Source organism: Aulonocara sp. 'chitande type north' Nkhata Bay, linkage group LG12 (genome assembly GCF_057382095.1).
Source record: "Aulonocara sp. 'chitande type north' Nkhata Bay isolate Kocher_YH1m ecotype deep benthic linkage group LG12, A_spYH_male_GT1.1, whole genome shotgun sequence".
NCBI classification, from domain to species: Eukaryota; Metazoa; Chordata; class Actinopteri; order Cichliformes; family Cichlidae; genus Aulonocara; species Aulonocara sp. 'chitande type north' Nkhata Bay.
Window position 1 is genome coordinate 11,031,108 of NC_141355.1, and position 27,567 is coordinate 11,058,674.

Below are 27,567 nucleotides of genomic sequence, written 5' to 3' on the forward strand. Positions count from 1 at the left end.
ATGTCACATTTAAAGTCTCTTCAGTCATCTTTCTTCCCCATTCAGATGCTCTGTTTCAACTACAGCAGCTAGTTGTGGGCATATGTACATGTGCAACTGCATGTTCCTGCTGAGGTGTATGGAAAAAAGTGCCCACTGAGTATATGATAGCACTAAGGTACTGAGAGCTTTACTATCAACTGAGGTTGATAGTTTCTGAGAAAAATAACCAATTTTAAGTCAAACAAAGGGTATCAAAACTTTGTTAATGGTGCATTAACAACCTAACATAACAAATGATCCTTTATAAGTCATTTTCAGGACAGCTGTATAATCTATCCTTTCAGCTGTAATTAACTACTATATCAAATCTGCAATAATGACTAATAAATCACTATCACTGTGTTATATTATAAACCTTTTACTTTTCTGCAAATGTCATCTACTCAGCTGTCAGGACCTTTCCAAATTCCCTTGTGTTTTTTTTAACTGATGTGTAGGAAGCTTGTCTTTGAATCATGCTTTAACTGAGCATATGACAGCACATTTCCCTGCTGGCCTCTCTTTAGTTGTGAATGTTAAAAAACAGACCTGATATGTTGGGCTTAGATATACACTTGTTGGGAGGCTTGTACTGCAGTTGCGTAATGTTCACATGTCTTTTCCACTCTGTGTACATAAAGAGGTGTTACATGTAAAACACAGCAGAGAATCCCACACTAAGCTGAAATGAAACAAGTGCATATAAATTAGTTGAATAATATGGTGAACACCAGCTTTCTGCTGGCTTCCACCTCATGTAAGTAGAGTCATTGAGCTGCACCTGAATCACATCCTGTCCTTAATGCACTACCCTTACCGATGCAGTTTGCTAACCAAGCTTGCTAGCACTAGCTGCTAACTTACCACTCAACCTTCCCACCCATATATTGCTACCTTTGGTTCACAATGCCAACATGGTACGGGCAACAACGCTAAAGGCTTGAAAATCCAAGTTGACAAACCAGTGGTCATGCATAAACAGTTTATGGGCATAACGAAACAGGAAGAACAAGGTAGGTAGGCTTATATATAGCTAATCACTATAATTATTCTTTATCCATACCAATAAAATGGTTTATTAATAATTTCCTAACATTTTGCACATTAATTATAAGCAGATAAAAATTTACAGAAATTCCACAAAAATCTGTCATGCTACCATTTTCCAATTAACTGTTCTTTGTTAAGCCTTTATAAGCTACATAGACATCTAATATAATACAGCTAATATAGATTTATTTTTGAACAGCAGTATGTTATTTGGATAGATGTTTGTTTGTGATACAGAACCAGTGATCTTGGCCTGAGTGGAGTCCTTAGGTCCTGGGGGAAACAGCAGCTCTTCGTGCTCTCCACCAGACAGAGGTCCATACTTGATGCGGTAGTTGTCGACCTGAGCACGGCTGTTCTTCCACTCAAGAGTGATGCTCTCGTCTGTCAGCTCTACTGTCTGCAGGTCTCTGGGGGCGTCCAGGTCTACAATGCAGAAATATACTTTAGATAAATGTAACCTTACCCTGACCTAAACGTAAATGGATTTCTCATTTATGAATAAAGGAAAAACAAGAAGTTCCCTTTACACCAAAACCTCAAGTGATTGTTGGGGCTTTCTCACTAATATTTAAAGGTAAAGTGCCTTGAAGACATTTTTGTTGAATTATAGCTTTATTGTATGGTATTTTTTTTTTTTTTTACAATAGTAGGCACATTATATAGATCCATTAGGCTAGTTGAGCAGAATTCTCTATTCCATGCATTAAGACAAATGATATGTTGTGCACCACATGTACTGTAAGACTTATTAGGAGTAGCAGTGCATTCCACATTCTTGGTCCTGGTTCTCTTGCATATATCGTTAATCTTTTTTGTACAATTTTAGGTTAATGTCAGTACTGGTAGAAGCCACACATATAATTATTTTATCATCATAGTATAAAATAGCAGTAATATATAATGGATAATAGCAGATTTCATGCATTAACTGAGGTCTAAATCATCATCAGCGATAACCCTAATGTGTCAGAATAACAATTTTATGTTCCTTTTTAACATTTATGCATTCCAAAAAAAAAAGAAAAAAAACTAGCATATCTAGCAGGTAGGGTCATCTTTAAACTTTGAAAGTCTGGACAGGGACCAACATACGATAGATACTGATCATTTTGAAATCAGCCTTTACTGTTTTACTGTTCCCTCAATTCTGCAATGAAATGATTCATCCATGGATGGATCGGCTACAAGAAAGAATCACATTGATATTAGAGTGTTGTATACTGTACAATTCTAATAGTGCAGTGGTAACTTTCATCGGGAACTCAATGGAATTGTGAAAGACAACATTGGAGACTAAGTCAGAGGCATTATTAAGTTTGGAATATCCAATGGTGATACACTGTCACCATTGCTGTTTTGCAAAGGCCTAAGCCTGCTAAGCTATCATATCACATAGAGCAGATACAGATATGGATTCAGGAGTAGAACGGCCATCCGCCACCTCCTGAGCATAGATGACGCAAGCACAAGCTCTAGGCACCAGATGCAGGCAGGAGTCTACCACAGCCAACACAGTCCAAGTTGCAGGCTGTACAAAAGTGCCCCAGAGACTTTCCAGCACATAGTAGCAAGACATAAGATACAAGCTGGGACAGTGTATACATATACTGAGAGGCACAACCAAGTGGCTGGGATAGTGTTCAGAAACATCTGTGTTACATATCGGTTAAAATTTCCCAAGTCCTGTTGTTCTCAGGCAACTGGGATAAGGTCCCATGGGACTTTAAATTCCAGAAAGACATAGTGGTGAGTTGACAAGGGGCAGGAGACTGCAGTTGTGATGAATGTGGGAATCCAAGCAGGGAGCAACATCAGGAAGAAGGAGGATGGAAAAATAAAGAAGTACCAGGGCCTGAGGAAGCAACTGGAGCAGATGTAGAAGGTAAAGTCCAAAGTGATCCCAGTGGTAATAGGAGCATCAGGATCTGTAACCACCAAAACTGGAAGAGTGGCTTCAGCAGCCTGCTGATCTCTTTGGTTATGATGTAAGGAAATGTTCTGGGCAGCACATGCAAATTTAAAAAAAATTAATGCATCATAAAAAACAAGGGATTTCACTTGGAAAAATTGTCAAATCTTTCAGGAGGTGATGTCAGAGAGTGGAAAACACAAAGGAAGTTTTTTTCTGGTAAAGCTGTTAATAATAATTGTTAATGCAATGGGCAGTTGTAATTCTTTAAAACTGTATGCCTACAACAATACGAAGCTCCCTCCATGTTATTTTTGGTAAACATTCTTTCTGACAAAATGAAGAACTGCTGTACTAATTCACGAACAAGAATTATTTTTGTGTTATAGGCGCACACAGAGTATTCAATACTGAAGTCTACCTGGAGGGGGAGGGGCATCAAACCAAATAATGACAGGTGTTACCTGTAAGGAAGGACTCGTAGATGGGAATGCTGGTCCCTTCTCCCCGCCGCGCTGTCAGAGACACCTCGTACTCTGTGTCAGGGGTGAGGTTTCCCAGATGGTACTGGGTGTCAGCAGAGGTCAGCTCCACCAAAGTGCGATCGGCGGAGTTCAAGCTAGGTCCGTAGGAGATGGTGACCCCATCCACCTCAGCCACGGGCTGGAACCAGGTCACCAGCGCAGTGGTGTCAGTCACATCACGAACATTCACCTGGCTTGGGCCATCGATCACTGAAGAAGAGGTAACGATGTCATTAGCAAAACTCAGTTGCTGTGTGCCACATATGAGGTATTAGGTGCCACATATGAGGTATAACAACTTGGACGATGTCCTAACTTGAATCACCTGACATTTTCCTGAGTTAAAATGTAAAAACAGCATTTGTGTTCAGCAAGAATTTGTGTATGAGCAGAAAAAGAAATTTTTCATGCCGGTCATATCTTGCCTATTCATAAGTTGCTGACCACAGACCTTGAAAAGAGGGATATCATCATTTCAGTAATGCAGGTGCTGAAAATGTGTCAGCCTGTTTGCATTAATAGTTTATTCAAACTATCAATTCCCAGCTCCATGAAGGGTGCCTTTTCACTGCTGCTCAAATTGATTTGTCACACGTAAGCAAGTTTAGGAAAGTCAAGCCGCTGTGTGGGGCTGATAAAATGAAAAATCTGCATTTGAGCTTAATACTGATTTGTCTTCTAAGGAGACTGTGAAAGTGTCGTTTGAGTGTCATGGTACTATTCTTCTGGGAGGCAGCTGCCCTCTGAGTCTGACTGCTTGACTGACTGGTGCCTCCTACACATGGTGGGTTAGGTAGGAAGGGGAAACAGAGAGGGGAGAGCTGAGCGATACACTTCATACAATTAGCCCTTCAGCATGCAAATCCCAGAGTATGGCCTGCAAGCTGGCATAATGGGAGACATTAAGAGAGCCTGAATGACAAGAAGAACACCAGACCTCATAATCCATGTGGTGTTTAACACATGTATGCTTAAGAAAATGTAAGACATATAAAACATGCATTACATTTTATATTGTATGTGTGTGTATGTGTGTGTGTGTGTCAAAAAGCTTTTTAAATATATCAGTTGAAAAAAATGTCATATGCAGAAATGTATTCATTCATTCATTTATTTACTTCACCAGTTATCCTGTTCAAGGTCCCAGGAGCCCATCTCAGCTCTGATAGGGTGAGGGGCTATACCTGCCCCCCCTTCAACAAGGTGTTTATACAGAAAATGTAAACACAGAGAAACAGCTACAGTATTTTACTCTCTTCTAAGGGTATAAAATGCCTATCTGGGCTTATATCTTAATGGTAGCACAAAATGAAGCACATAGGCTAACCCATAGGAGGCTCCACGTACGTACCTCAAAGAACAATACTGTTTTTGGAAGTTGGAAGATCTGACCTGATTTTCATACATTTGTACACTGTTATACAGAAAGTATTGATACACAATATTTAACATTTGATGTTTCTGTTGCCTTTTGTTTTTTGTTTTTTTGTTTTTTTTAAACTCGGTACTGTTAGATAACAGTGATAACAGTGAAATCTGCATTCTCTATTTACCCAGTGAAACCAGATACATCCAGGTCTGAAGTAAAATTCATTTGCAGCAGCTGAAGTTAAATAACGAGAAGTGCCAGTTTTAGGTGTTTTTTCCCTTCTTATGCACATAAAAATGTTCCCCATATTCCCCAGTCAGGACACCTTAAAACTCACTGTTGGTTGCTGCTGATGAAGTTACAGTTAAAACCCTGTTTCCTCATTTTACATGATCCTCAGGCCTGAACCCTTCAGAGTGGTAGAAGCCTTTTGGGCTTTTAGCTAGATAAAGTCAATAAAGCAGACATCTGAAAATCCATATCACATTTTACTGCCCGTACTAAACCACAGCAGTGTAATGCTATCGAATGAGCAAACCACTTGATGCTGACATGTCAGGGTATTTCCAGTATATTCTGACTACACGACAGATAACCCAGGAACAAATGAACGTATATTGAAAAGTAACAACTTGCATTTAACTATGACAACTATAAATGACAATTGTGATTCCTATTTCTGTATATGACACTGTCTGTGTTTTTTTAGGACTAAATGTTAAAAAAATTGCCCAGGCTTAAAATACAAAAAGTATTTAGAAATTAAAATACATAAACATCTTTCAGCTGAGATAAATCTTTTTTATGCCAATTGGCTTCAGAAAATCCTGATATGATATGAATGACAAAAGTAATGTATGCTATATGTGCACATGTTTAAAAAGCAAGACCATAAATATAGAGGTTAGGGTCTGTTCAGTATGGTTAATGGTTAATGCTTTTCTTTTTTTAAATACATAGAGGATGCTGTTATAAAATAAAAAAACAAATCAGCCAGTATAAATGTGGAGACTCACTTGTGACGACATTCTTGGAGGCTGGCGGTCCACGTTTGTTGTTCTTCACCACCTCCAGTTTGACCTCGTACTCCTGGCCTGGACCCAGGCCCGATTGCTCAAAGGTGGTCTCCGGTCGGCCCAGGGAGTTCAGAATCTCACCGTCTTCCTCTTTCTGCCAGCACCAACAAAAAAAAAAACAACAACAACAAAAACCCCCACCAATCAGCACCCACTACAAAGACTTGTCCTGGCATCATGCGTAAAGCGAAAGAGGGGAAAATAAACCAGTCCGATCATACATAAAAGCATTCTGGGTGGCAACTGAATTTAAGAGTTGACAGGGAATTTGGTTTAATAGTATTGAACAAGTCCAAGTAGCCCTGTTTGGAAAGGTTTTATTTTCCTCTAAAAGGAAAATAAAGTGTTAAACAGAGACATTCACTCTGTGCTTTATGGTCACTGGAGCTGTCAGGACTTGCTCACAGTTTTAACTGCTGTGTTTTTGTCTTCTGGCGTGGCTATAGCATTTTTGAGGAAGATTCTAAACTCCATCCTCAAATATGCACATTAATGCACTTAATGATTGGTTTCCCCTGGTGGAAAGTATAAATAATTGCTTAACTACTACGTGGAACACATGAGGTCAGGTAGCAGAACTAACCGTGTTTCTGAAGATGAGGTTCCAGCCATCGAAAGCAATGTCCAATGGATCCCACTGCACCTCCACAGAAGTATCCCGCACTGACTTGAACTTGAGACCCTCAGGCTCAGGAAGATCTGTGAGGGGAAATATGATAACACTCTTACAATTTTTCATCTACATTTATACTAAAATATGCATTTAGAATCTTACACTTACATGTTGCCACCCTAGCAGTGACGGGAACACTCCTCTTATTGCTGAGCACAGCATAGACACTGATCAGGTATTCCACTCCAGGCTCAAGCTCCCTAATAGTGGCCTTCTTGTGGTCCCCAGGTACCCTCATGTCCAACTCTAAGCCTCCAGAGGCCGTGGGCACATAGGTGATTAGGTATTCTGTCACACGCATCTCATTTTCCCAGGATACGTCTACTGTCTCTGGGGTGACCTCCACCACTGTCAGGTCCTTAGGTGGCGACACTGCAGAGAAACATTGAAAATCACTGATCTGCATCAATGCTGAAAACATGCTGACCTCCAAAGTCTTTTTGTTATGTTACTCCTCACTGTCTGCCATGCTATTTGTGGGTGTGACAAACACAGTGTAAAGTGCTCTGTGGAACGAATAACTTTAACCTCTTTATATCCACGTGGATACTGGTGGCTCACAGCGGAGTGGCTGTAGCTCAGAGGTAGAAAAGGTCATCTACTAATTGGAAGGTGGTAGGATCCCTGGCTGCTCCAGTCTGCATGCCTATGTATCCCTGGGCAAGATACTCAATCCCAAGTTTCTCTCCAGTATGTTCATCAGAGGATAAATGTGGGTAAGTGTTAGATAGCAAGGTGTAGAAAAAGGTTGTATGAATTGGCAAATAAGGATGTTGTATAGAGTGCTTTGACTACTCCAGTAAGCTAAAAGGCGCTATATAAGAACCAGTCCATCTACCGTTTCACCTAGAGCTTAGTTTGGTTTGGGTAATGTATATATTACCACCATAATGTGACACTTCATTTGATACACCATGTTCTAGTTTTTTTTAAATGTACCTATGTAGCATTTGAAACAAAACCCAAACCTAGCGGGGATGCTGGGGATCAGAGAATTAGTTGGCTAGTCAGTTAAAAATATTCTGTAGTATAATATTATATAATAAGCTCAAGTTATTCATGCCTAGGTATTAGCTAATGAATACCTGTTATCTATTGCCTTCTTCTCCATAGTGTGTATGTAATCAAAGTAAATATCCATTATCTGCTACCCTTAATTATGTTCTACTGCACTACAAGTTATTAACGTAGTTTTAAAAAGAACAAAGAAAACAAAATGAATATATACAAAATACAATACTGTTCCATTATAAGTAAATAATGCCCAGAGAGTGAGCTTTACATTCTTGGAATGCTTCACCTTTGGATTTTGCAGAGTTTGTATTCTTGTTTTTATTTCCATGATTCCATTCTGAGGTTTTTCAGTTTTAGTTATGCCTATTTTGTAATCCACAAGAATTGTTATTATTTCTAAGTTATTTACTAAGTTTCAGTCATCCCGCCTCTCCTGTCTTCCCTGTGTCTTGTTGTTAAGTCTTTGTCATGGTGTTAGATGTTCCATAGTTTAGTTACTTCCTGTTTTATTTTGATATTCTCTTCACTCGTGTTTGTTGTATTTAGTTTTGATTCCCTTGTCTTGATGTCCCTAATTACTTTCTGCTGTATACTCTGGTGTTTTCCATTTCTTTCCTTAACTCTGTGTGTATTTAAGTCATTTGTATGCCTTAGTCCTTTGTTGTGTTGTACTGTTTATCTGCCTGTGTTATCCCTGATTTGTTCCATTTTGGCTTTATGCATTTTGTTTTCCCCTGATTTTGGACTTTCAGCCTCACCTTAATAAAAGCTTGTTTTTTGTTACTTTTTAAAAAGTTTTATTCTAAACATGAAACTTAGGAAGTTTTTATTAAAGTATTTACTGCCTGGCCTAAACAGATGAACATAAGTAAAAGGTAACACCAGCATACAGTTGATACGTTTTCCTCATACCTCTCTTTCTCCTCTTTCTTTTTTACTTTTCACACAGGGTATTGTGTATTTCACTCTTACAGTTCTTGTACATTTTTCCTTTTTTGTTTCCCAAATCTGAAAAAATTCAAATACTAGCCCTCTATGTTTTGGAGACAGGCAAAAAGGACTGCTTTGGAGAAAAAAGAAATAGCTTTTGGTCCTTGTCAGAAAAACTTTTTTCCATCCAATGGTTAGGGTTATTATGGTATTTCATTATTTTAATTTATAGCATTATTGAATTCAAATATACAAGCTTGCTGCCTATTTTGCGATAATGTAAGTTGTGGTGTAACCAGAGCTCTTTAGAACTTTAAATACTGTCTCTGTGCAAATTCAAGCTTCACCACTAAAGAGCTGATTTTTAACCAGCAGCTTCCAAAACCGCATTTAAACATTTTTCCATGTGACTTTATATTAGCTTGGGAAAAGTTAGGTAAGTTGGTTGTAATGAGAAATCATCATCCACAAATCGAAAATGACATACTTGCCAATGTAAAACAGTGATTAAAACATAACAAGGCTTTGTCCTAAGTAGGGATGGGTATCGAAACCCGGTTCTTGTTGAGAACCGGTTCCCACTGTTTCAATTCCTTGGAATTGTTTGCCATTTTTGCAAACGATTCCCTTATCGATTCCAGTCGCCCCGAATGACGTCACCACGTTGCGGAGCGTCATTTACCTGGCAGGTAAACCTGGCAGGCTTAAACACTCAAAAGTTTGGTTATACTTTACGAGAACGGATGACAACTTGCAATATTTGCAAAGTAGATAATTCATTTAAGGGGGGAAATACTACGAATATGCAAATGCATTTGCTCACAAAACACACAATGACCTTAAATGAATGTCGTGTTTTTAATTCCGCTCCAGACTCGTGAATCTCAACCCAGCAGCAGCGGTAACGTTTGCACGTCCTCTCCCGTTAATGCGGCAGGTAAATAATCAACTAACAGTGCATATTATGTTAGCATGATCTACCTTATTACAAAACCTGCCATTACTGTGCGCTGCATTTAGGTGACCATGATGAGAGAGACAGACAGAGTCTGGCTGGCTCAGATGCTGGCAGTTCTCGCTGCAGTCTACCGGTAGCGTCTCCTTTCAGGCCAGGATAGACGAATGTCACCGAGCAGTGACTAAGTTTGTGGTAAAAGGCTTGCACCCATTTGCCACAGCAGATGCCCCCGATTTTCGGTAAGTGAATGTGTTTAATGTTGGCAGGGACATTACTGGATATTCTTGTGTAATTGCTACAGAATAATTTATGTTATACTTTGTTATTGCTACAGAAGAATATTTATTTTATTATTTTACATTTACAATTTTTTTTTCCTGGGGACCCTGTGACACCCCATTGAAGAGCCGTAGGCTGTGGATCTTTTAAGATCTCACTGTTGGGTTTGTAAGGCCATGTTGCTCCTAAATTTCTATCTTGTTCAAAGAGAAGATATAAAACAAAGTTCTAAGCTAATCGACCTTAGTGTTCTCCTTCTTTAAAAAGAATCGATAAGAGAATCGATAAAGAATCGAATCGTTAAACAGAATCGAAAATGGAATCAGAATCGTGAAAATCTTATCGATACCCATCCCTAGTCCTAAGGGCAAAAATTGCCTTAGAAACCTCAATTCAATTTTATTTATATAGCGCCAAATCGCAACAACAGTCGCCTCAAGGTGCTTTATATGGCACAGTAGATCGCACAATAATACATACGAAGAAAAACCCAACAATCATATGACCCCCTATGAACAAGCACTTTGGCGACAGTGGGAAGGAAAAACTCCCTTTTAACAGGAAGAAACCTCCGGCAGAACCAGGATCTATAACAAAGAATCTGGTATGTTACTCCCAGTCACAGTAAATTACTTTGGTACTGGTGATTGCTTTTACAAATAAACCAATTCAATCAAATGTCTAGAATTGTTTAGATACATGTGAATTTATACTGTCACAAGTCAAATGGCTAAAAGTTTAACATTTCACTTATTTGGCATATTTGGCTAAAAATAAATTCAGATAAGATAAATATTTACCTAGTGTCAGCTTCTTGCCTAGTCAGCACTACATAATCCAATCTAATAAAAAATTATAAATGTAGAAAATGCACATTTTAGGTCTTGCCCACACAAGAAATGAAACAAATTTACAACTCTTAAACTTTTTTTGTTGTAAAGGTTCCTCTTATTAATTAAAACAATTTAAGCCACCATAACTTAAAGCTGCTGTTTTAGCCAGTCTTCCCTCTCTCTCCTCAACCGGTCACGGCAGATGGCCCCACCTCTCCCTTGGCCTGGTTCTGCTGGAGGTTTCTTCCTGTTAAAAGGGAGTTTTTCCTTCCCACTGTCGCCAAAGTGTTTGCTCATAGGTAGAACTGGGCGATATAAGATTTTTTCATATCACGATATGTTTTTTTCATTTCAGGCGATAACGATATCTATCACGATATAAGCCAAATAACTATATTTGTAAGATTTAAATGTGCCGTTGCTCACAAGTAAAATGTGAAATAATCAGCAGCTTGTTTTTATTTAAATATTTATTTCCCATAATAAGTTCATCCATTAAGCGGACGCGAATGGATGGATGAAGTTCAACAGGGTAGATGTACTTAAGGAACATGAGACTTTTTCAGATAAATAAAGGCAAATATTGCAAACTACACAAAAGGCAGCCGCTAAAGCGTTTAAGTTTCAAAATAGAACAAACGAAACAGACTACTAAATTGTCAATTCCACTTAGAAACAAAATATTAATTCTAAAAATAAATCTTAGTTTGTTTTACAGAAGAACAGACAAAATTGACTAACTTTTGTCAGTATCAAATAAACTGAGAACTAAAAGGAAATTCTCAATCTCTCCTTGTTGTATAGCTTAGCTTTTCAAACAGTTTTAACAGTTACTTTAGTCTGACAAAAGCCGAATGACGAATTAGCGCTTCCAGTCAGAGACTGAGGCTACGTCCACACGTACACGGGTATTTTTGAAAACGGAGATTTTCCGTTTTCGTTTTAAAAAATAATCCCGTCCACACATAAAGGCAGAAATGAAGGAAAACGTTGCTATGAACATGCCAAAGCAGCAGGTGGCGCTAGATTCCTAACCGTGCAGAAATGTTGGCCAATCAGAAGTCTAGAAGCCTCGGTGGGAAAAAGTAAACAAAGCTGGGGCATAGAAGCAGAACCGAGTCGTATGTGTGGAGGGACAGTAACTGTGTGTATATGTGAGCATTTAAACACTGCAGAGAGTAGAATTAACAGTAACAGTATTGTAGAAATTCATTTCACCGAAACAATAACGTGGCGCACAGTGTGACGCATGCACCAGTTTATTGTATTTCCAGACTTGCTTTCGGCACAATTTACAGTGCACGCTACTCTGTTTTTTGTCAGACTTGAAATAGCCGAAATACCTTCACACTACGGAACTTCTATGGCTCTTCCGTTCGACAATCTCTCCGGCATTGGAACCATCATCTGTTTTCTCTTTGGTAACCTTCGGTCACGCTCGGTTGATTTTTCTAGTCGGCACACTCATTTCCTCCATTACCCGGGCGGTACGGTGGCTGGCTGCTTCACAAACAAATACACATGTGTGGCTTGGCACTTGTGCTGTACGTAACAAGTCACGCGACGTGACGCTGCGGCTGTGATTGGTTCGGCTCTGCGCTACTTAATTTGGATTGGCTGACCTTTTTTTTTTTTTTTTTTTAAAGAGGACAAGAGCGGCAAGGTCTATCGCGATAGTTTAATTTCTCTATCGAGTAAAAGTTATATCGCGATACATATCGTTATCGTTCTATCGCCCAGCTCTACTCATAGGGGGTCATATGATTGTTGGGTTTTTCTCTGTATGTATTATTGTAGCTTACAAGATAAAGTGCCTTGAGGCGACTGTTATAGTGATTTGGCGCTATATAAATAAAATTGAACTCTTGGCACACACTACCAACAGACTAAAAAACCTTATTTAAGTGTATTTTAATGCTAAAGTTTCTGTAATATTACATAAGGAGTCTTTATTTAAGTAAACTACCTATTGTCTAAGGAGCTTGGAAAGAAAAGTGTCTGGACTCCTTTAAGTTTCCTTGGAGACATTTCATCCAAGAAGCTTCTTCAGTTTTAAGGGCAATTGGTGGAGAGTCCCAGATTTTAAGCCCTATGGGAGTGTCCCCAAGTGGGTCATGGACCCCCTATTGATCCTCTACCTAATCACATGAACCAAGGTGTGAAAATGGGTGTAGGTCACAATCAGCCAAGGTTCTGGGTTAACCCACTGTAAAATCTAGCCCCACCCTATCATGTGATTTATTGAGGTTAATTGGCCCAGGATGTGAGTGGGCATTAAGGTGTCTGAGAAGGGATCTCAAAACTGGATTATAGATGGCAGACAGTTTGTGTCGTAAGCCCCGCCCTCTGTTCAAAGATGGTCGTTCACAGTGGACATAGATGGCTTCTTTGACTCCTCTTTCAAACTATCTGTCTTCTCTTTCCATAATGTGAACATTGACATCCTCAAAAGAGTGACCTTTGTCCATTAGGTGCAGATGGACTACTTGTTAATCGTTTGATCAAAACAAAATCCAACACCTACCCAAAGACTGTGTTGCCAATGATCTGGTGAATTTTAACAGATGAGAATGTAGCTAAAACATTTCCTAACCCTAAACATGGGTAAAGTTGCGTAGAAAGTTATTCGTGTAGGTAATGATTTTATTAGAAAGTATATATAAACTATCTTACCCTCTGAGCAGTCCTCTCCAATGAATCCTTCATCACAGGCACACACTCCATTCTCACAGCGCCCCTGGTTGTGGCAGTCTTCTGGGCAGGTTAATATGGAGCAGTCTGGACCAGTGAATCCCTCATAGCACACACAGCTGCCATCTACACAGTAGCCTCTATCTAGGCAGTTCTTGGGACATGTCTTCTCACCGCAGTCCTCACCAGTGAAACCCTTATGACAAACGCACTGTCCGTTCACACAGTGACCACGGTCCAGGCAGTTATTGGGGCAGGTCAACTCACCACAGTCTTTCCCTGTAAAGCCGGTGAAACACACACACTTGCCGTCCACACACTCTCCACGGCCCATGCAATCTTTAGGACAGGTCTTGATGCTGCAGTCCTCACCAGCATAACCTTTCTCGCATATGCACTGCCCATTCACACAGTGACCACGGTCCAGGCAGTTATTGGGGCAGGTCAACTCACCACAGTCTTTCCCTGTAAAGCCGGTGAAACACACACACTTGCCGTCCACACACTCTCCACGGCCCATGCAATCTTTAGGACAGGTCTTGATGCTGCAGTCCTCACCAGCATAACCTTTCTCGCATATGCACTGCCCATTCACACAGTGACCACGGTCCAGGCAGTTATTGGGGCAGGTCAACTCACCACAGTCTTTCCCTGTAAAGCCGGTGAAACATACACACTCACCGTCCACACACTCTCCATGTCCCATGCAGTCTTTAGGACAGGTCTTGATGCTACAGTCCTCACCAGCATAACCTTTCTCACAAACACACTGCCCATTCACACAGTGGCCACGGTCTTGACAATTGTTGGGGCAGGAGAGTTCACTACAGTCTTCACCTTGATATCCTAGGTCGCATACACATTCTCCATTAATGCACTGTCCCCTGTTGCTGCAGTTGTCAGGACATGAGAGGACTGAGCAATCTTCACCTTCAAATCCGGGATCACAGATGCACTTCCCGTTGAAGCAGTGACCTTTCTCGCTGCAGTCTTTGGGGCAGGTGAGCTTAGAGCAGTCCTCACCAGTGTAGCCAGTGTGACACACACATTGGCCATTCACACAGATCCCGTGGTCGTTACAGTTGCCCGGACAAGTGAGCTCACCGCAGTCCTCCCCAGTGTAGCCCTCTTCACAGTAGCAGGTACCATTAATGCAGCGTCCTCTATCATAACAGTCGTTTGGACAGATGAGTTCAGAACAGTCGAAACCCGCCCATGGATGGTCGCAGATGCACTCATCGTCCACACAGCGTCCACGACCCAGGCAGTTGTTGAGACAGTTGGTCTGAGAACAGTCCTCACCGATAAAACCGTCTTCGCAGAGGCAGGACCCATCAACACAGTGACCGTAGTCGCCACAGTCCAGCAGGCAGAGCTCAATGCTGCAGTCATCTCCGCCAAAGCCCTCAAAGCATTCACATTTGCCATCTACACAGCGGCCCTGGTCCTGGCAGTCACTGGGGCACTCAGGTTCAGTGCAGTTGGGGCCCTTCCATCCAGGCTCACATACGCAACTACAGGTGTCAGTACTCCAGTTTCCGCGCTCGTTGCAGTAGGGCTTTGAGGACACTTCACCTGAGAAATGGCAAAAAAGAGAAGGATTTCCTTTTAAATTATTGCAAATGTGCACTACTCATCCTCCAGTTTGGCACTGCTTTACTTAGTCCTGTAATAATATTTTTTGTAAAAGTATGAAACAAACAGAAGCTACTGTGTTAAAAGTGAAGTCTAAGTAATTGGAGCCTCTGCCCAGCAAACATGGCAGAAACACTGACATCATCTTCTAAACAAGAAATATTAACATCATTTTAATTTAATGAAGAAATTAAATGCATATGCCCTTTGTTTAAAGTAACAATACCTGATGACTAACTTGGTTACTAAATGGTTATGAACAGATGGCCATACAGTATAGAACCTGGAACCAAAATTGTAATTATGACTGACAAGTCAGTGCTGCTGTTGCCCCATATCACCAGCTCCTTCTTTAACCCCTCTACCACTCTAACATCCACCTGAAGTCTGGGAAATAATTACTCATCACTCCCCAAATAAAAATGTTATATTGGTAAGGAGATATAAGCTCAAAGCGCAGGCACCATACTTTATTTATATTTTTCTGCTCTAAATATTCAACTCAACCATAAGTTGTCTGGATGAAACTGAATTTGGACTGCACAATTATGTACTTCAATAACAGTTAGTTGTTTTATTTATTTATTTATTTTTGATAACCGGCTACTGTCTACAGATTAGTTGCCTGACAATTCTTTTTTTTGATGGGCAGTCTTGAGAGATGAAAAACATTTGTGCATGTCATACAAATCCTCCATCCATCTGCTTATCCTTTTTCAGAGTCAGGTACACCTTCAGGTTTCAGGTACACCTGCCTCTCGCCCTAAGACGTCAATCTGTTGTAAGGCTAACACATGGACAACCATTTCCACTCATATTCACTTACGCATTCACACCTATGGGAAAATTTGAGTTTCCAATTAACCTATCCCCACTAACTGCATGTCTTTGGACTGTGGGAGGAAGCCAGAGGAGAGAACGCACGCGAACACGGGGAGATCATGCAAACTCCACACAGAAAGACCCTGGCCTGATAGTGGAATTGAATTCAGGACCTTCTTGCTGTGAGGCAACAGTACTAACCACCGTGCTGCCCTATGTCGATGGCATAGGACTTTTATGTCATATAAGTCAGTATAGCTTATGTGCCATATAAGTCATACTCACTTCAAATATGCAATACCATAGTCTTTTAAAGAAATCTACCTTGGGCAGCTTTAACTTAACTCCCACCTAGTTTGACATCAGAAAAGGACATAAAGATGCATACTTGCATATTATTATAGATGTTGCAAGACAAATTCTTCTCTTTCCTAATCCACATATGGTTTCTCAAACTTCTCTTCCTGGAAAGTATTTTTTAAAACTGCTATTTTCAGCGACCAAAAATGCCTCTTTTATGTAAAAATTTTAATAATACATTTCAGTACGACAACTGGGATACAGCACCACCCCCCGCGACCCTGTGAAAACTCAATGGATGGATGGGACACTTCAGTAGATTGTAGATAGATATGTTGGGGAACATGGTGGCTTCCACAAACTGCTGCTCACTCATATTTATTTTTAATAGGTTAATTAAAAGAGAATTATTTTTTTTATCAAATAACCTCAAAGATTTATTGAGTGCACCTTTAAGGACAAAAGCTTTTTCTGTGCATTTTTGCCGATGTTTATTAAAATGCCTGTACACACGTGAGCCTATATGTACAGTAAACACACTGTCATTATAACACTTGTAATTACAGTGAGTGCATATACAGTAACAGATGTAGACTTACCTGTAACTTGAGCTCCACAGCAACCTGCTCCACTGGTACAGTGCTCCCTCAGACTAGACAGCTCTGACTCCAGCATCTCTAGCCTGCTCAGGATAGCCTTGATGTCTGGCAGCTGGTTTTCACAGCCGCATGCCTGCTTGGGGATATTGATGCGATGGGTGAAAACGATCTGATTGTCACCATCCATCGTGTGTTCCATGTGCTCGGTGTTCTGCATCTCCATTGGGACGGTCTTGTGCTTGAGGTCAGTACCTCCTGGTGAGTCAAGGTCCACAGAGCAGAGCGACGTGGAGGGGACGTTGATGTTGTAGACATGGTTGAAAACTACTGGCTGGTCAGGATGGGGGAGTGTGAGGTTCTCCTGGGTTTTCTTCGGCATCAGAGCCTCTCTGCGATGGCGGATGACATTCCTGACAAGGCCAGCAGTGGCAAACTGGAGGATGAGGGCCACAGTTAAGAAGCCCAAAAAGAAACTTCTCATTCCCATGATGACACCCTGCCACTGCAGCTTATGAGTTTAGTAGCAAATAGGTATTCCCTTCCAGATTCCTATAGGAAAGAGTAAGTACAAACAAACAGAGGACCAATTTTGAGAAAGAAATTAGGTTTGTCTCATATCTTTATTACATTCACATGTAAAAAAAACAAACATGTATTTATACATGTTTTGCATTCTCTCTGCTGCCATTCTTGATAGAATAAACTAAAAAGTCACATGATTGCACACACATACATATGTACATTTTTGCTGGCTCCAATAGTTTGTATTTTAAAAATTCTGTTGTTCATTGTCTGACTATGCTGCTTTTTTTCTTTTTCTCTTTCTCAACATTCCACAACTGTTCACAAGCGATAGCTACACCTCCCTTATCCAGGTTCTTCTGGAGGACTCATCCTCTTTGTCCCTACAGTCACTAAGTGCTTGGGGCTCCTTTTTGGTTGTTTGACAGAAATATGATAATGACACCTCCCCCTACCTGCCTCTAATAAATTCCCATCTCTATTCTTGTTGCTACCACTTACCCGTTTTTGCCCCTCTGCTCTCAATAGACGAGACATACACCCTGTTGTTTCCAGGGAAGGATCAAGGGCTGGCCTGTGACCTTATGGATCTAAGCGAAGCATTCATGAAGACGGGCTGTCATGACACAAACAATCACAATAACACCTGCATGGTGTAGAACCTCTTCTATTCCCCCCAGCCCAGAACACAAACCAAGCTGACAGATTAATACTGGTGTATAGCTAAACCATCTGTGGTCTTTCTATAAAAGCACAGAGGGCCTGGATGAACTTCCTTTCCACTCCTGCAAACCAGCAGGTCAGCATTCCCAGAGCGCTCCCCCTTGAAAGCCAATTGGTTTTCTTTTAGTTCTGTAACTTGATTCTTAATGCTTCTGAAACATGATTCTTTAAAAAGGTCTGCTGGAAAATGTGCTGAGTTTGTGGGATTAAAACAAAAAAACAAAACAAAACAAACTGTTTATTGCTTTGATCTTATATTAAATTTGAATATACAGGTTTGTTATATGCATGCCTTTGTTATAGAGCTTTAAAAAGTGTACACAATAAGGTGTTGTCATCCCATTTCCAGACCCTAAAATCTATCAGGTCATCAGCAATATGTCTATGGTGAGGGATGGGTTTTGTTCTGGCCACATACAATGTACATTTTCAGTAACCAGAATATGCTGCACATCAAATCAAATCCGTTTTTGGCATTTGTTTTACTGTTAAATATTTTCATATTTGGGTGCTCAAAATCATTGAAAATTGTCTTAAAAGAGGTTGAACCCTTTGTCTAAATCTTTGCTAATTGGTGTTGGTGAACTTGGTAGATGTAAAGAATTTAAAGCATTTTGGTTCTTGTTTTTCTTTTACATGCAGAAATGTAAAGTAAAGTAAATTTCCTGGCCCTTTCAGCAATTGGAACCAAGAGGATAACAGAAAACCACAAATATAGATTCCATGCATCACCACAGACTCGTTACTTTTTGAGGAGCTTGGCTTAGGTTGAGTTTATATAATTGTGCTTTTTCTCCACCTTGTCAGAGATGCTGACACTGATCCTTTCCTACCTTTAATAAAAACCAGTGTTTGCCTTGGCTACTTTAAAGGTTAATGGCAGCAGTTAGAAGTCAACATGAAAATGTCTAGCTAAGCAGACACAAAAATGTGTGATTGCAGTGGAATATGTATGGAGGGGTTTAATTTGCTCTCCTCTCTCTAGACTTAGTTGCAATGATGTGGGATTCAAGATCATCTTAACTGGCCATTTTCACATCCACAGGGTGACAGTCAGCAGGTAACATTCCACTTGTTCTCTTCATCTCAGCCTGACGCATGATTAGGCAAGCTGACAGATGAGCTCAGCTTGGAAGGATCCCACAGCTTCACCCCCTACTCAGCCACAACATTACCAGTCCCATGATTAGACAGACAGGGATGAACGCCTCCATGATGGGTAGACTGTAAAAGTTCTAATATGGGAGTGCTGAAGATCTGGGCCCTCAGGGGTGTGAAAGCTCCCCCCACCATCCTCCTGTCTCCACACACACAAGACACTAATACAGTCACACTGCTGTGCCCAAGCATCACAAACTAGGGATTAAATCAACAAAATAGCCAGAAAATTGCTTTGAGTTGCTGCTAAGGTTTTAGTTCTGGGCGGATGGTTGGCTTTCTCACTTTGAAGGCTGGCTGCTCTCCACATGGACCTTTAAGAGAAACCAACCCCCAGAGACCAAAGTGGGCTTTGTACGAGCTCTGTGGCTCTGGCAGAAGTTGCCTTTACTTAGAAATAGATGAAGAGAAGAAACTTCCACTGAGCCCTTGAAATATTTTGATTCGATCTTTCTCTTCTTAGTTGCCATAAAGTCGTTTTTAATATGAAGCAGAACAATCAGAATGAGGGAATCTTAGTGTGACTCTGAGAAACACAGAGCTGATCCGTCTGTTTGGACTTCCTTCATGGGCACCCTGTGGTCCTGGCACTATGCTAATGCAGCTGGTTGTTGGCACTGTAGACATGGACTTGATACAATCTGACTGCTGCTGCTTTGTTATTCCCTCACTTAGTTTTGCTGTATAGTTAGCTTCTCAAACAGTAACAAAGCTTGTTGCTTGCCTTGTAGTTGAATGAGAGGAGAATTTCACCCAGGGAAACCTGCTGGCGCACAAGCGTTTGGTGCAACTGATCTAAATCGCCCCATTGTGAATGAGCGCTACAGAGACACTTGACGTTTTATACCTCACACAGAGGAAAACTCTAAACACTTTAGTTTGGGGTTTTGGTCAGTGATGGTAGTGATTAGCTGTCAAAAAGCTAACAAATTTACAATATTTTATTTTCATTCAAAAATAATCCCTTGGCACAATTTTTCATTCAGTATCATCCAAAATGAATTTGATCACAACCTAGTGAGAGCAAGTGCTTTTACTTTGCTGCTAAAAAGACTCACCTTTACAATCTAGCAGGCTGGAAAACACAATAGCTGGTGACAGCAACAACAAAAATCATTGTGATAATGAGACAAATGTTTACTTCAGGCTGCTCTTTGCTTTTTGATTTTGTATATTGTCTGATTTAGACACCAAAACAACTTGGTCCATGTTGGGCATAATTCATGGCTTGGATTAAAATACACTGTTTCTAGCAGGGATTGTCGATTTTTGTACATACTGTGAAGAGAGAGTTCTATACCTGAAGAACTGGGTACACAAGTTTGAATTTATATCGAATTTTCTCTTATCCACACATGGTCAAACGTACACATATAACCCACACTTCTATTTGGTTAAACATTCCTTAGCAAGTTGCAACTTGACCGTACACTTTGATAGCCATCGATGAGCTTTTGACATCGCTCTGGCAGGATATTTTACAACTCTTCTTGAAAGAATAGGTAGAGTTCATTTAAACTGGTTGGTTTCCCTGCATGGACGTGACTTAAACATAGTTAACTTGATTGAGGTTGGGGCTTTAGGAAAGCCATTCAAGAAGCTTAATATTTGCCTGCTTCATCTTCATGTGTTCTTAAATTTTAAAGTCTCGTCTTCACTCGTCCAAAAATACCTCTTGTCATTGCACCCATTGTCTCATCTGACCCTGAATTCTGTCCACATGGGCAGCTGCAAATTTTCGGCAAACTTGCAGGTGTCTATTTTGGAGCAGAAGTTTTTTTAATGTCATGGTCTGTCATGGTCTCAAGCTACAGTAATGTAAAACATGCTTCACTGTGAACTGTAAACTGCTGGTGTTCCACCAGGTTACAGTTCACAGAGGAGACTTGAGCCTTCGTGAACCATCGAGACTCACAAATATCTGTCACCAATTTCCTCTCATCTGAGTGTGACTGTTTTGGGTGTTCTTCCAGACCTTGGTGAAGTGGTGACAAATCTGAATATTTTGTACTTATATAGAGTTGTTTGAAGTGATGATTTTAGAATCTGTCATTGTTTGCAAATTTCTCCAAGAGTCCTTCCCAAACTGTGTAAATCTACAGTTCTCCATTATAGATCCTGACTGCTGATCAATCCAAATCAGTGCTGTCAAACAAATCCTTTTTATGCTGCAGACAGAAACTAGTATTTGAAGATAATTATGATCACTAAAAAACAGAGTTAACAAAAAGTTGGCCTTGCCAAGTAAGGATATTGGAGAACTTCCAGCACTACTTATTGGAAGATTTAAATGAGTGTATGTATATATATTTTAGTTTATAGGTATACTTTTGACCTTGTGTGTATCAGAAAAAAATACAAAATAAATTCAAACTTCTTTTCAAATTATTTTTAAAGTAATAATTAATGGTGTATATTGTATAATCATTCCACCATTGAAAAGAACAGTTTAAAGAAACAGAATCATGAATCATTTAAACTTCTGACTACAACTGTAAAATGACTTTTTATTGCATCTTCTCTGTACAGCACTCCAAGCATTTTATACAACATGTCTCATCCATCCATTCACACATATATTCACACTGTGTATTGTGTCACAATGCATTCGGAGCGACCCAGGATTCATTATCATGCCCAACGATACTTTGCATCCAGGAATCAAACCACAAATCTTCCACATGCTCCAACTTCTGAGTCGTAGCTACCCGCTATATCGAAATCATATAATTTGTGAAGTCTGTACAGTTTCCTCTGAAACAGAATTTGCAGCAAGTTTGGAGTGGCCTTTCACTTTAATATGCAAAGCATGTGGTGACCTGCTGACTTTAACTAACTGCTAGAATCTGAATTTTGGCAAAAGCTGGAGCAAGACTTTTCAAAAGAGCAGACAGAGTGGAGCTCCATCTCTTTTGCCGTGATATCATTGGCTGGCTCGATCATTGCCACATTTGAACCACATCCTGCACTCATCATCTCACCTGTTCATTCACCCCTTATCCCACCTTACACAAGGAAACAAGCCAAAACTGATGGCTTCTGGGCCTGTCTACTAACAGTGCATCTCCCCAGCCATTCTTCACTCTGCCATCAGGCTTTTACGCAGTTCAGCAAAACAGCCTCATCGACCATAAAAAGAAGGCAGAAAGAGAAATATAGTGTGTGTCCTCCAAAGCACGAGGTGATAAAATTCTAAAACCTTTTCTGAGAAGAAGCAACAACCGTATCATTGATCAGTCATTGAGCAGCCGACTCAAGCTAGGCCTCCTCCTGGAAAATCATTTCTGTGTTTGATGATTATAACTCATAGCTGTAGTGCTGTCCTCAGCAATTTGGTATCTCTCTCTGGTTGTGACCTTGATGGAAAAACAAGAGTCAAATCAATATCAGACAGCGATGCTGTATGTTGGGGATTTATCCCACCTTGAAGGCAGGTTGATTTTGATAAATATGTTCATTTATTTGTCAGCAGGGTTTAGCTCTTTAGTTTGATTTGTGGCTCCTTGGGATGTGACATTACCCTTTAAATATAGGTAGGATAAAGAGAAAAAAAAACACATTTTCCGTATCCGTGACTGAGGCCCATTTCCTGGTCATTTTCCCTTATTATAGTGTGACAGAATCTCAAGGTGAAAAGAACCCCAGACAATAAGGCTGCATTCAGTTCTTATAGCGACCCAGATCCGTATTCTGTACCAAAGAAGGCAAGCTGAGTTTTTGTCACCAGTGACCTACAAAACTAGGCAAGCTTGATAAATTCTTCAGAAATGAAAAGAAAGCAAGTGCATCCTATCAGACCTGTTTAACATGCAGTCCTGGGACTTGATTTGTAGTTGTAGTCATTGAATATTTACAACATTTACACATCAAGTGGGGCACACTGCTTCATTATTCAGTTTGTTTGTTGTCGAGTTATCAGATGGCTGCTGCGTCGTCTGTTGACGCTGCTCCTGTTATCCACCAGTAGTGACTGTGGCTCTGTGTTATTCTGCTATACATTTATGCTTGCCTTAGTAGAGTAACAGCTTCATGGCCTGATTTATTTTGGACCTGCCATATGGTAGATGTCTCAACTAAGGTGGACTCCAGTGACAATTAAATGTGTCATCACTGGGCCCTGAGTTTAAAAGTTCTGGTTTCTACGTTTGCAGTCTGCAGGAAGAGAACAAAGCCAGCGCGCCAATCTTTCAACCCAAACTTCCGTCTAAAAGAGAAGGAAGTACACATTTGGAGAAAAGGAGAAAACTGGTAATATCATTAACCAACAAGGAAACAGCGCTGGCCACATGGAAACAAGATTGACCGAGAAAATACAACAACCTTGTGATGTGTCAGGTTTGGGTTTTGAGTTGTTCCAGGGCAGTTTGTGCTAACTTCACTGTCCTGGTTACACTTTCATCTTGATCCTGTTGGTCACCCTTTGTGCAAGATAAATAATATTGCCATGCACAAAGCTGATGCCTCTAGACCTGGCAGTAAGAAAAAGAATCTTAAACTTACCACCTAGCAGCTCACTTTGGTGGTTAGGATTAAAGTTGGGTTTGGTGTAAGCAAAATGCTCCAAGAGCAAATCCATCTTCTTAGACTGCCATGTTAAATATATGGGACAGAATTCACATGTTTACAGCCTGGTGTTGTCCTGAAGCTTAAAATAAGGTCTGTTCCTGCTTTGATTGACAAGTATGGCTGCTAGCTGCTGTCTGCTAGTCCTCAAAAGGCTAATTTAAGCCACTGAGCTAGATAGTCTTGATTATATTTGTGCTGTTAAAGGCATTTTGGGCTACAGTAGCCATACTGTATAGTCACTTCAGAAAAGTCAAGAAAGCTACGGTCATAAAACTATAAAGCACAAAACCAGGAGCTTACAAAAACAAGAGCTTGCAAAACAACATGTTTTTGTCCATTTTTGTGATCTAAGGCTAAATGACTACATACAACCTACATACTTAACACAGTCCTTGAAATCTTACATAATATGTCCATGCATAGTCAATTATTATCTAAATAAGATCAATGAGACTTTGCTTTCAGTAATAACATTAGCTAGATCAGTGTGTAAAACTATTGTATTTCATACAATCATAGTCTTTTGAGCTGAACTCTTTTTATGATACCATACCATACCACCTTTATTTATAAAGCACTTTAACATAAAACCAGAGTTCACAAAGTGCTGTACATGCTAATAGCATAAGTAAAGAAAATTAAAATAAGATAAGATAAAATAAATAACTAAAAAAACTAAAATAAATTGAAACATGTTAAAACAAATTGAGTCAACCCCTCTAATCAATGCCAAAGGCTTCAGCGAATAAATATGTTTTAAGAAGACTTTTAAATTTAGAGAGAGAAGAGGCCTGCAAGGGTAGATCATTCCACAACTTGGGAGCAACTACAGCAAAGGCACGATCACGATCAGTAATGTGTAGCCACACAGGGACAGCAGTCTGCTTCAGTTTACAGAGGGTCTTAGTGTCACGGCCGTGTGGAGAGTGGAAAGGAGGACTCAAAACGCAGCACTTATTCAGGTGTGAGGGTGATTTATTGATAATATCCTATATAAAGTGGGGATGGTAAAACAGAACTAAGGATGAACTAACTGGGAGAAACTACACAAAGAAATAGCAAACCTGAGCATGAAGGGAGAACAGCAGGGAGAGCACGCAGGGGATTAGACCAGGTATGAACACAGACGACGCAACGAGGAGCAGAGGAAATCACACACTATAAGTACACAAAGAGACACTGGGAAATCACACACAGGTGGGGGAAACAGCTGGACCTGATTAACCTGACGAGACAGGGGAACACTAACACCAGGGACCAACAGAGGGAGCACAAACCCAGAACCCAGTGTCTAAAATCCCAAACACAAACCATCCCAAAACAGCCATGAATAATAATGAAAGTAATAACAATAAAGAACATAAACATAAAGTCACTGAGTCATGGTCGCAGGACCATGACACTTAGCATCTTTGTGCACTTTGATTTGATCAACTGTCAGACTCCCACTGGCATTAATGCTAATGATGCTGCATGTCTAGCAGGTATCTTTGCTAACACATTTATTGCTAAATTCATTAGCTGACAAAATCATAAATAGCATGTGAAAAAAACCCAACAATTCATTATCAGTTGTTTTAAACAGTATTTCTTGCACAAATGTTAAAAGCTGTCTTTGTTTTCATGATAGTAAAATTAATATCTTCCAGTTCTGGACTGTTAATTGGACTAAAAAAGGTTTGGATTTACTAGTATTTTTCTTTAAAAATAGCCATCAGTATTTTTGTTCCAAAAGCTGATATTGGAATACAAATACCATTAAAAGTTTTTCCGCTTTTTTTAAAATTACAATTATTTGCAAATGGTTTATTCTCTACTCACGTTAACAATAAAGGAAAACAAGATTATTTTAGTCCTGATCTGGGGTCCAGGTGGCAGCCTTCGCCCAGTTCTTTCCATTTGAAGATTGAAAGAAACAACTGATTTCATGTCAGTGCCTTTAGCCTGATTTAAATACATTATGATTTTCACCAAAACTCTCTGTGTCTGTTATTTGCTTATTGCTTTTCTTATGGAAAATAAAAACAATACCTTGACTTTCTAAAGAATAATGAAGTGAAGTAGTCTGTTTTTCATAGATGAAAAGAAGACTGGTTTCATCAAACTGAGACAGCGCTCGCTCGCCCTCCACTGTGACCCCATTGGATCCGATGACACAGATAGCGGGGGAGTTAGTGGAGGTTAGTGTGTTTGCGGCTGATAAGGTGGACATGGGAGGCTGTATCTGAGATGCCGGCAGAAACACTTATCTCGATACCAGAGAGAGTGCTCTGCCAATGCTGTGCCCTGTCTCACAAAAAGTGATTTGAAGCCTCAGCAGACGTGTCAAACTGAAACTGCCCCCAGAAAGTCTATTTCTTCAACCAAAACCAATTTCCCACTTTGACACAAAGATATGGAGAAAATGAATGTTGACAAACGAGACTGAGTCAGTAGTACAGCAGACATTCAAATCTTGGCGGAGTTTTTACAGCATTGTGATCTGAGTCATGGCTTACTGTGATGCCCATTAATATTCTTTATGACTCCTCCCCTGCGGTGCCTCGGTCTTGCACTGCTGTTCTCACTGGGTCCAGATGGAGAGGTTGGATGCTACTCATTGTTCATGAGCTTTTTAACATGCTGGCTGCTGGTGACCGACTGTTTATTAGTGTGACCCCTGTGTGGTGTGGAGGCTTGGCAGCTTCATATGAGTAGCCTTTAGAGCACGTCCACCTGCTATTTTCTCCAGACGCTTGTGTACTCATGGCCCTCCATTCTACCTAGTTCCTCTCCTCACTGTGTACTCTGCACTACAGTTACTATAGAAATCTGACTTTATCTAGTGCTGCTTGTATTGTAATGCTATACAGAGGTATTGATGTCAACTGAAGGCACTTGTCTAAACTTACCATGTAACAAACACCTGGCTTTATCAGCTGCAAGGTGGGTGTAATATCTCCTTGCAATCTGTCTAATTTTACATGACTGACATTTTATACTTTTGAGTATGCAGTGGGTCACACGCAAAGGTCAGGAATTAGTTTCTTTTAATTTACATCAGATACAGTCAACAACTTTCATCTGTTTTCTAGCAATGTACCAATATATTAGCTGAATATTGGTATTGGATGATACTGTTGCTGTTGACTGATATCAGCATGTTGCAGATAAGATTACATCACTGTCAGTTCCCATTAAGTATTCGCGGTTATCACTTCTGTCATTTTTGGATCAACTGGATAATGACAAACTTTAAAACAGGTCACTTTTTTATAAAGAACAAAAGAAAAAGAAATACTGGCAATGGCTGTTGGATAAAGATTTTTAGGGCATCCCCAATCACGATCATTTCTTTTAATTCATTCAAGAACAAAACCTTTACCACTGATGGTTCTTCTCATATACTGATGTTTGTCTTTATAAAACTATGACAGACAATAGTTAGAAGTATAAGATTTTTCTTTGAAAACAGGAGCTATTTATTTATATTTTCTCTCAGTATGTGTGAGTAAGAACAGTGTACGTTTTTATGTAATCAAGAGTTTCAGCTAACAACAGGGTCATGTGTTTTTCCACATGGTCGGAATTGGGCCACAGGCCACTATTTGCTTAGAAATGAGGTGCCAGCTATTAGTCATGAAACTCAGGAATGGGAAAATTCCGACAGCAAGTCACTACTGACAAATTTATTTGTTAACCCACATCTGTTCATGTGCAGATGAAAACAATATGAACTCAGGGAACAGGCCTTGTCCCATGTCAACTATCGTACATGTCTGAGTTCCAGAGTAACCGGAATGGTAAATGTAGGCATTTCTGGGCAAACATGCCAAAGAGTTTTCATGCCCATTCAAAGACTGCATGTTTTAGCACTTTACACGGCTTTACACTGGAGGTTTATTTGCTATTTCTATTCAAACTGGATGGAAA

General features: G+C 40.1%; 1 protein-coding gene across 4 annotated transcripts in view; it reads right to left on the reverse strand.

Annotated features, from left to right (window-relative positions):
- Window positions 1-27,567, reverse strand: part of tncb (tenascin Cb) — a 65,495-nt gene that overhangs the window by 28,553 nt on the left and 9,375 nt on the right. For all 4 annotated transcript variants that reach the window (XM_086313511.1, XM_086313513.1, XM_086313512.1 and 1 more), the window contains 7 exons: window positions 16,687-17,235; window positions 13,313-14,905; window positions 6,734-6,997; window positions 6,536-6,651; window positions 5,893-6,046; window positions 3,448-3,717; window positions 1,312-1,497 (listed from right to left, as the gene is read on the reverse strand). In XM_086313511.1, the coding sequence (XP_086169637.1) occupies window positions 1,312-1,497; window positions 3,448-3,717; window positions 5,893-6,046; window positions 6,536-6,651; window positions 6,734-6,997; window positions 13,313-14,905; window positions 16,687-17,173 (3,070 nt within the window). In that variant the 5' untranslated portion in view covers window positions 17,174-17,235. The remainder of the gene's footprint in view (window positions 1-1,311; window positions 1,498-3,447; window positions 3,718-5,892; window positions 6,047-6,535; window positions 6,652-6,733; window positions 6,998-13,312; window positions 14,906-16,686; window positions 17,236-27,567) is intronic.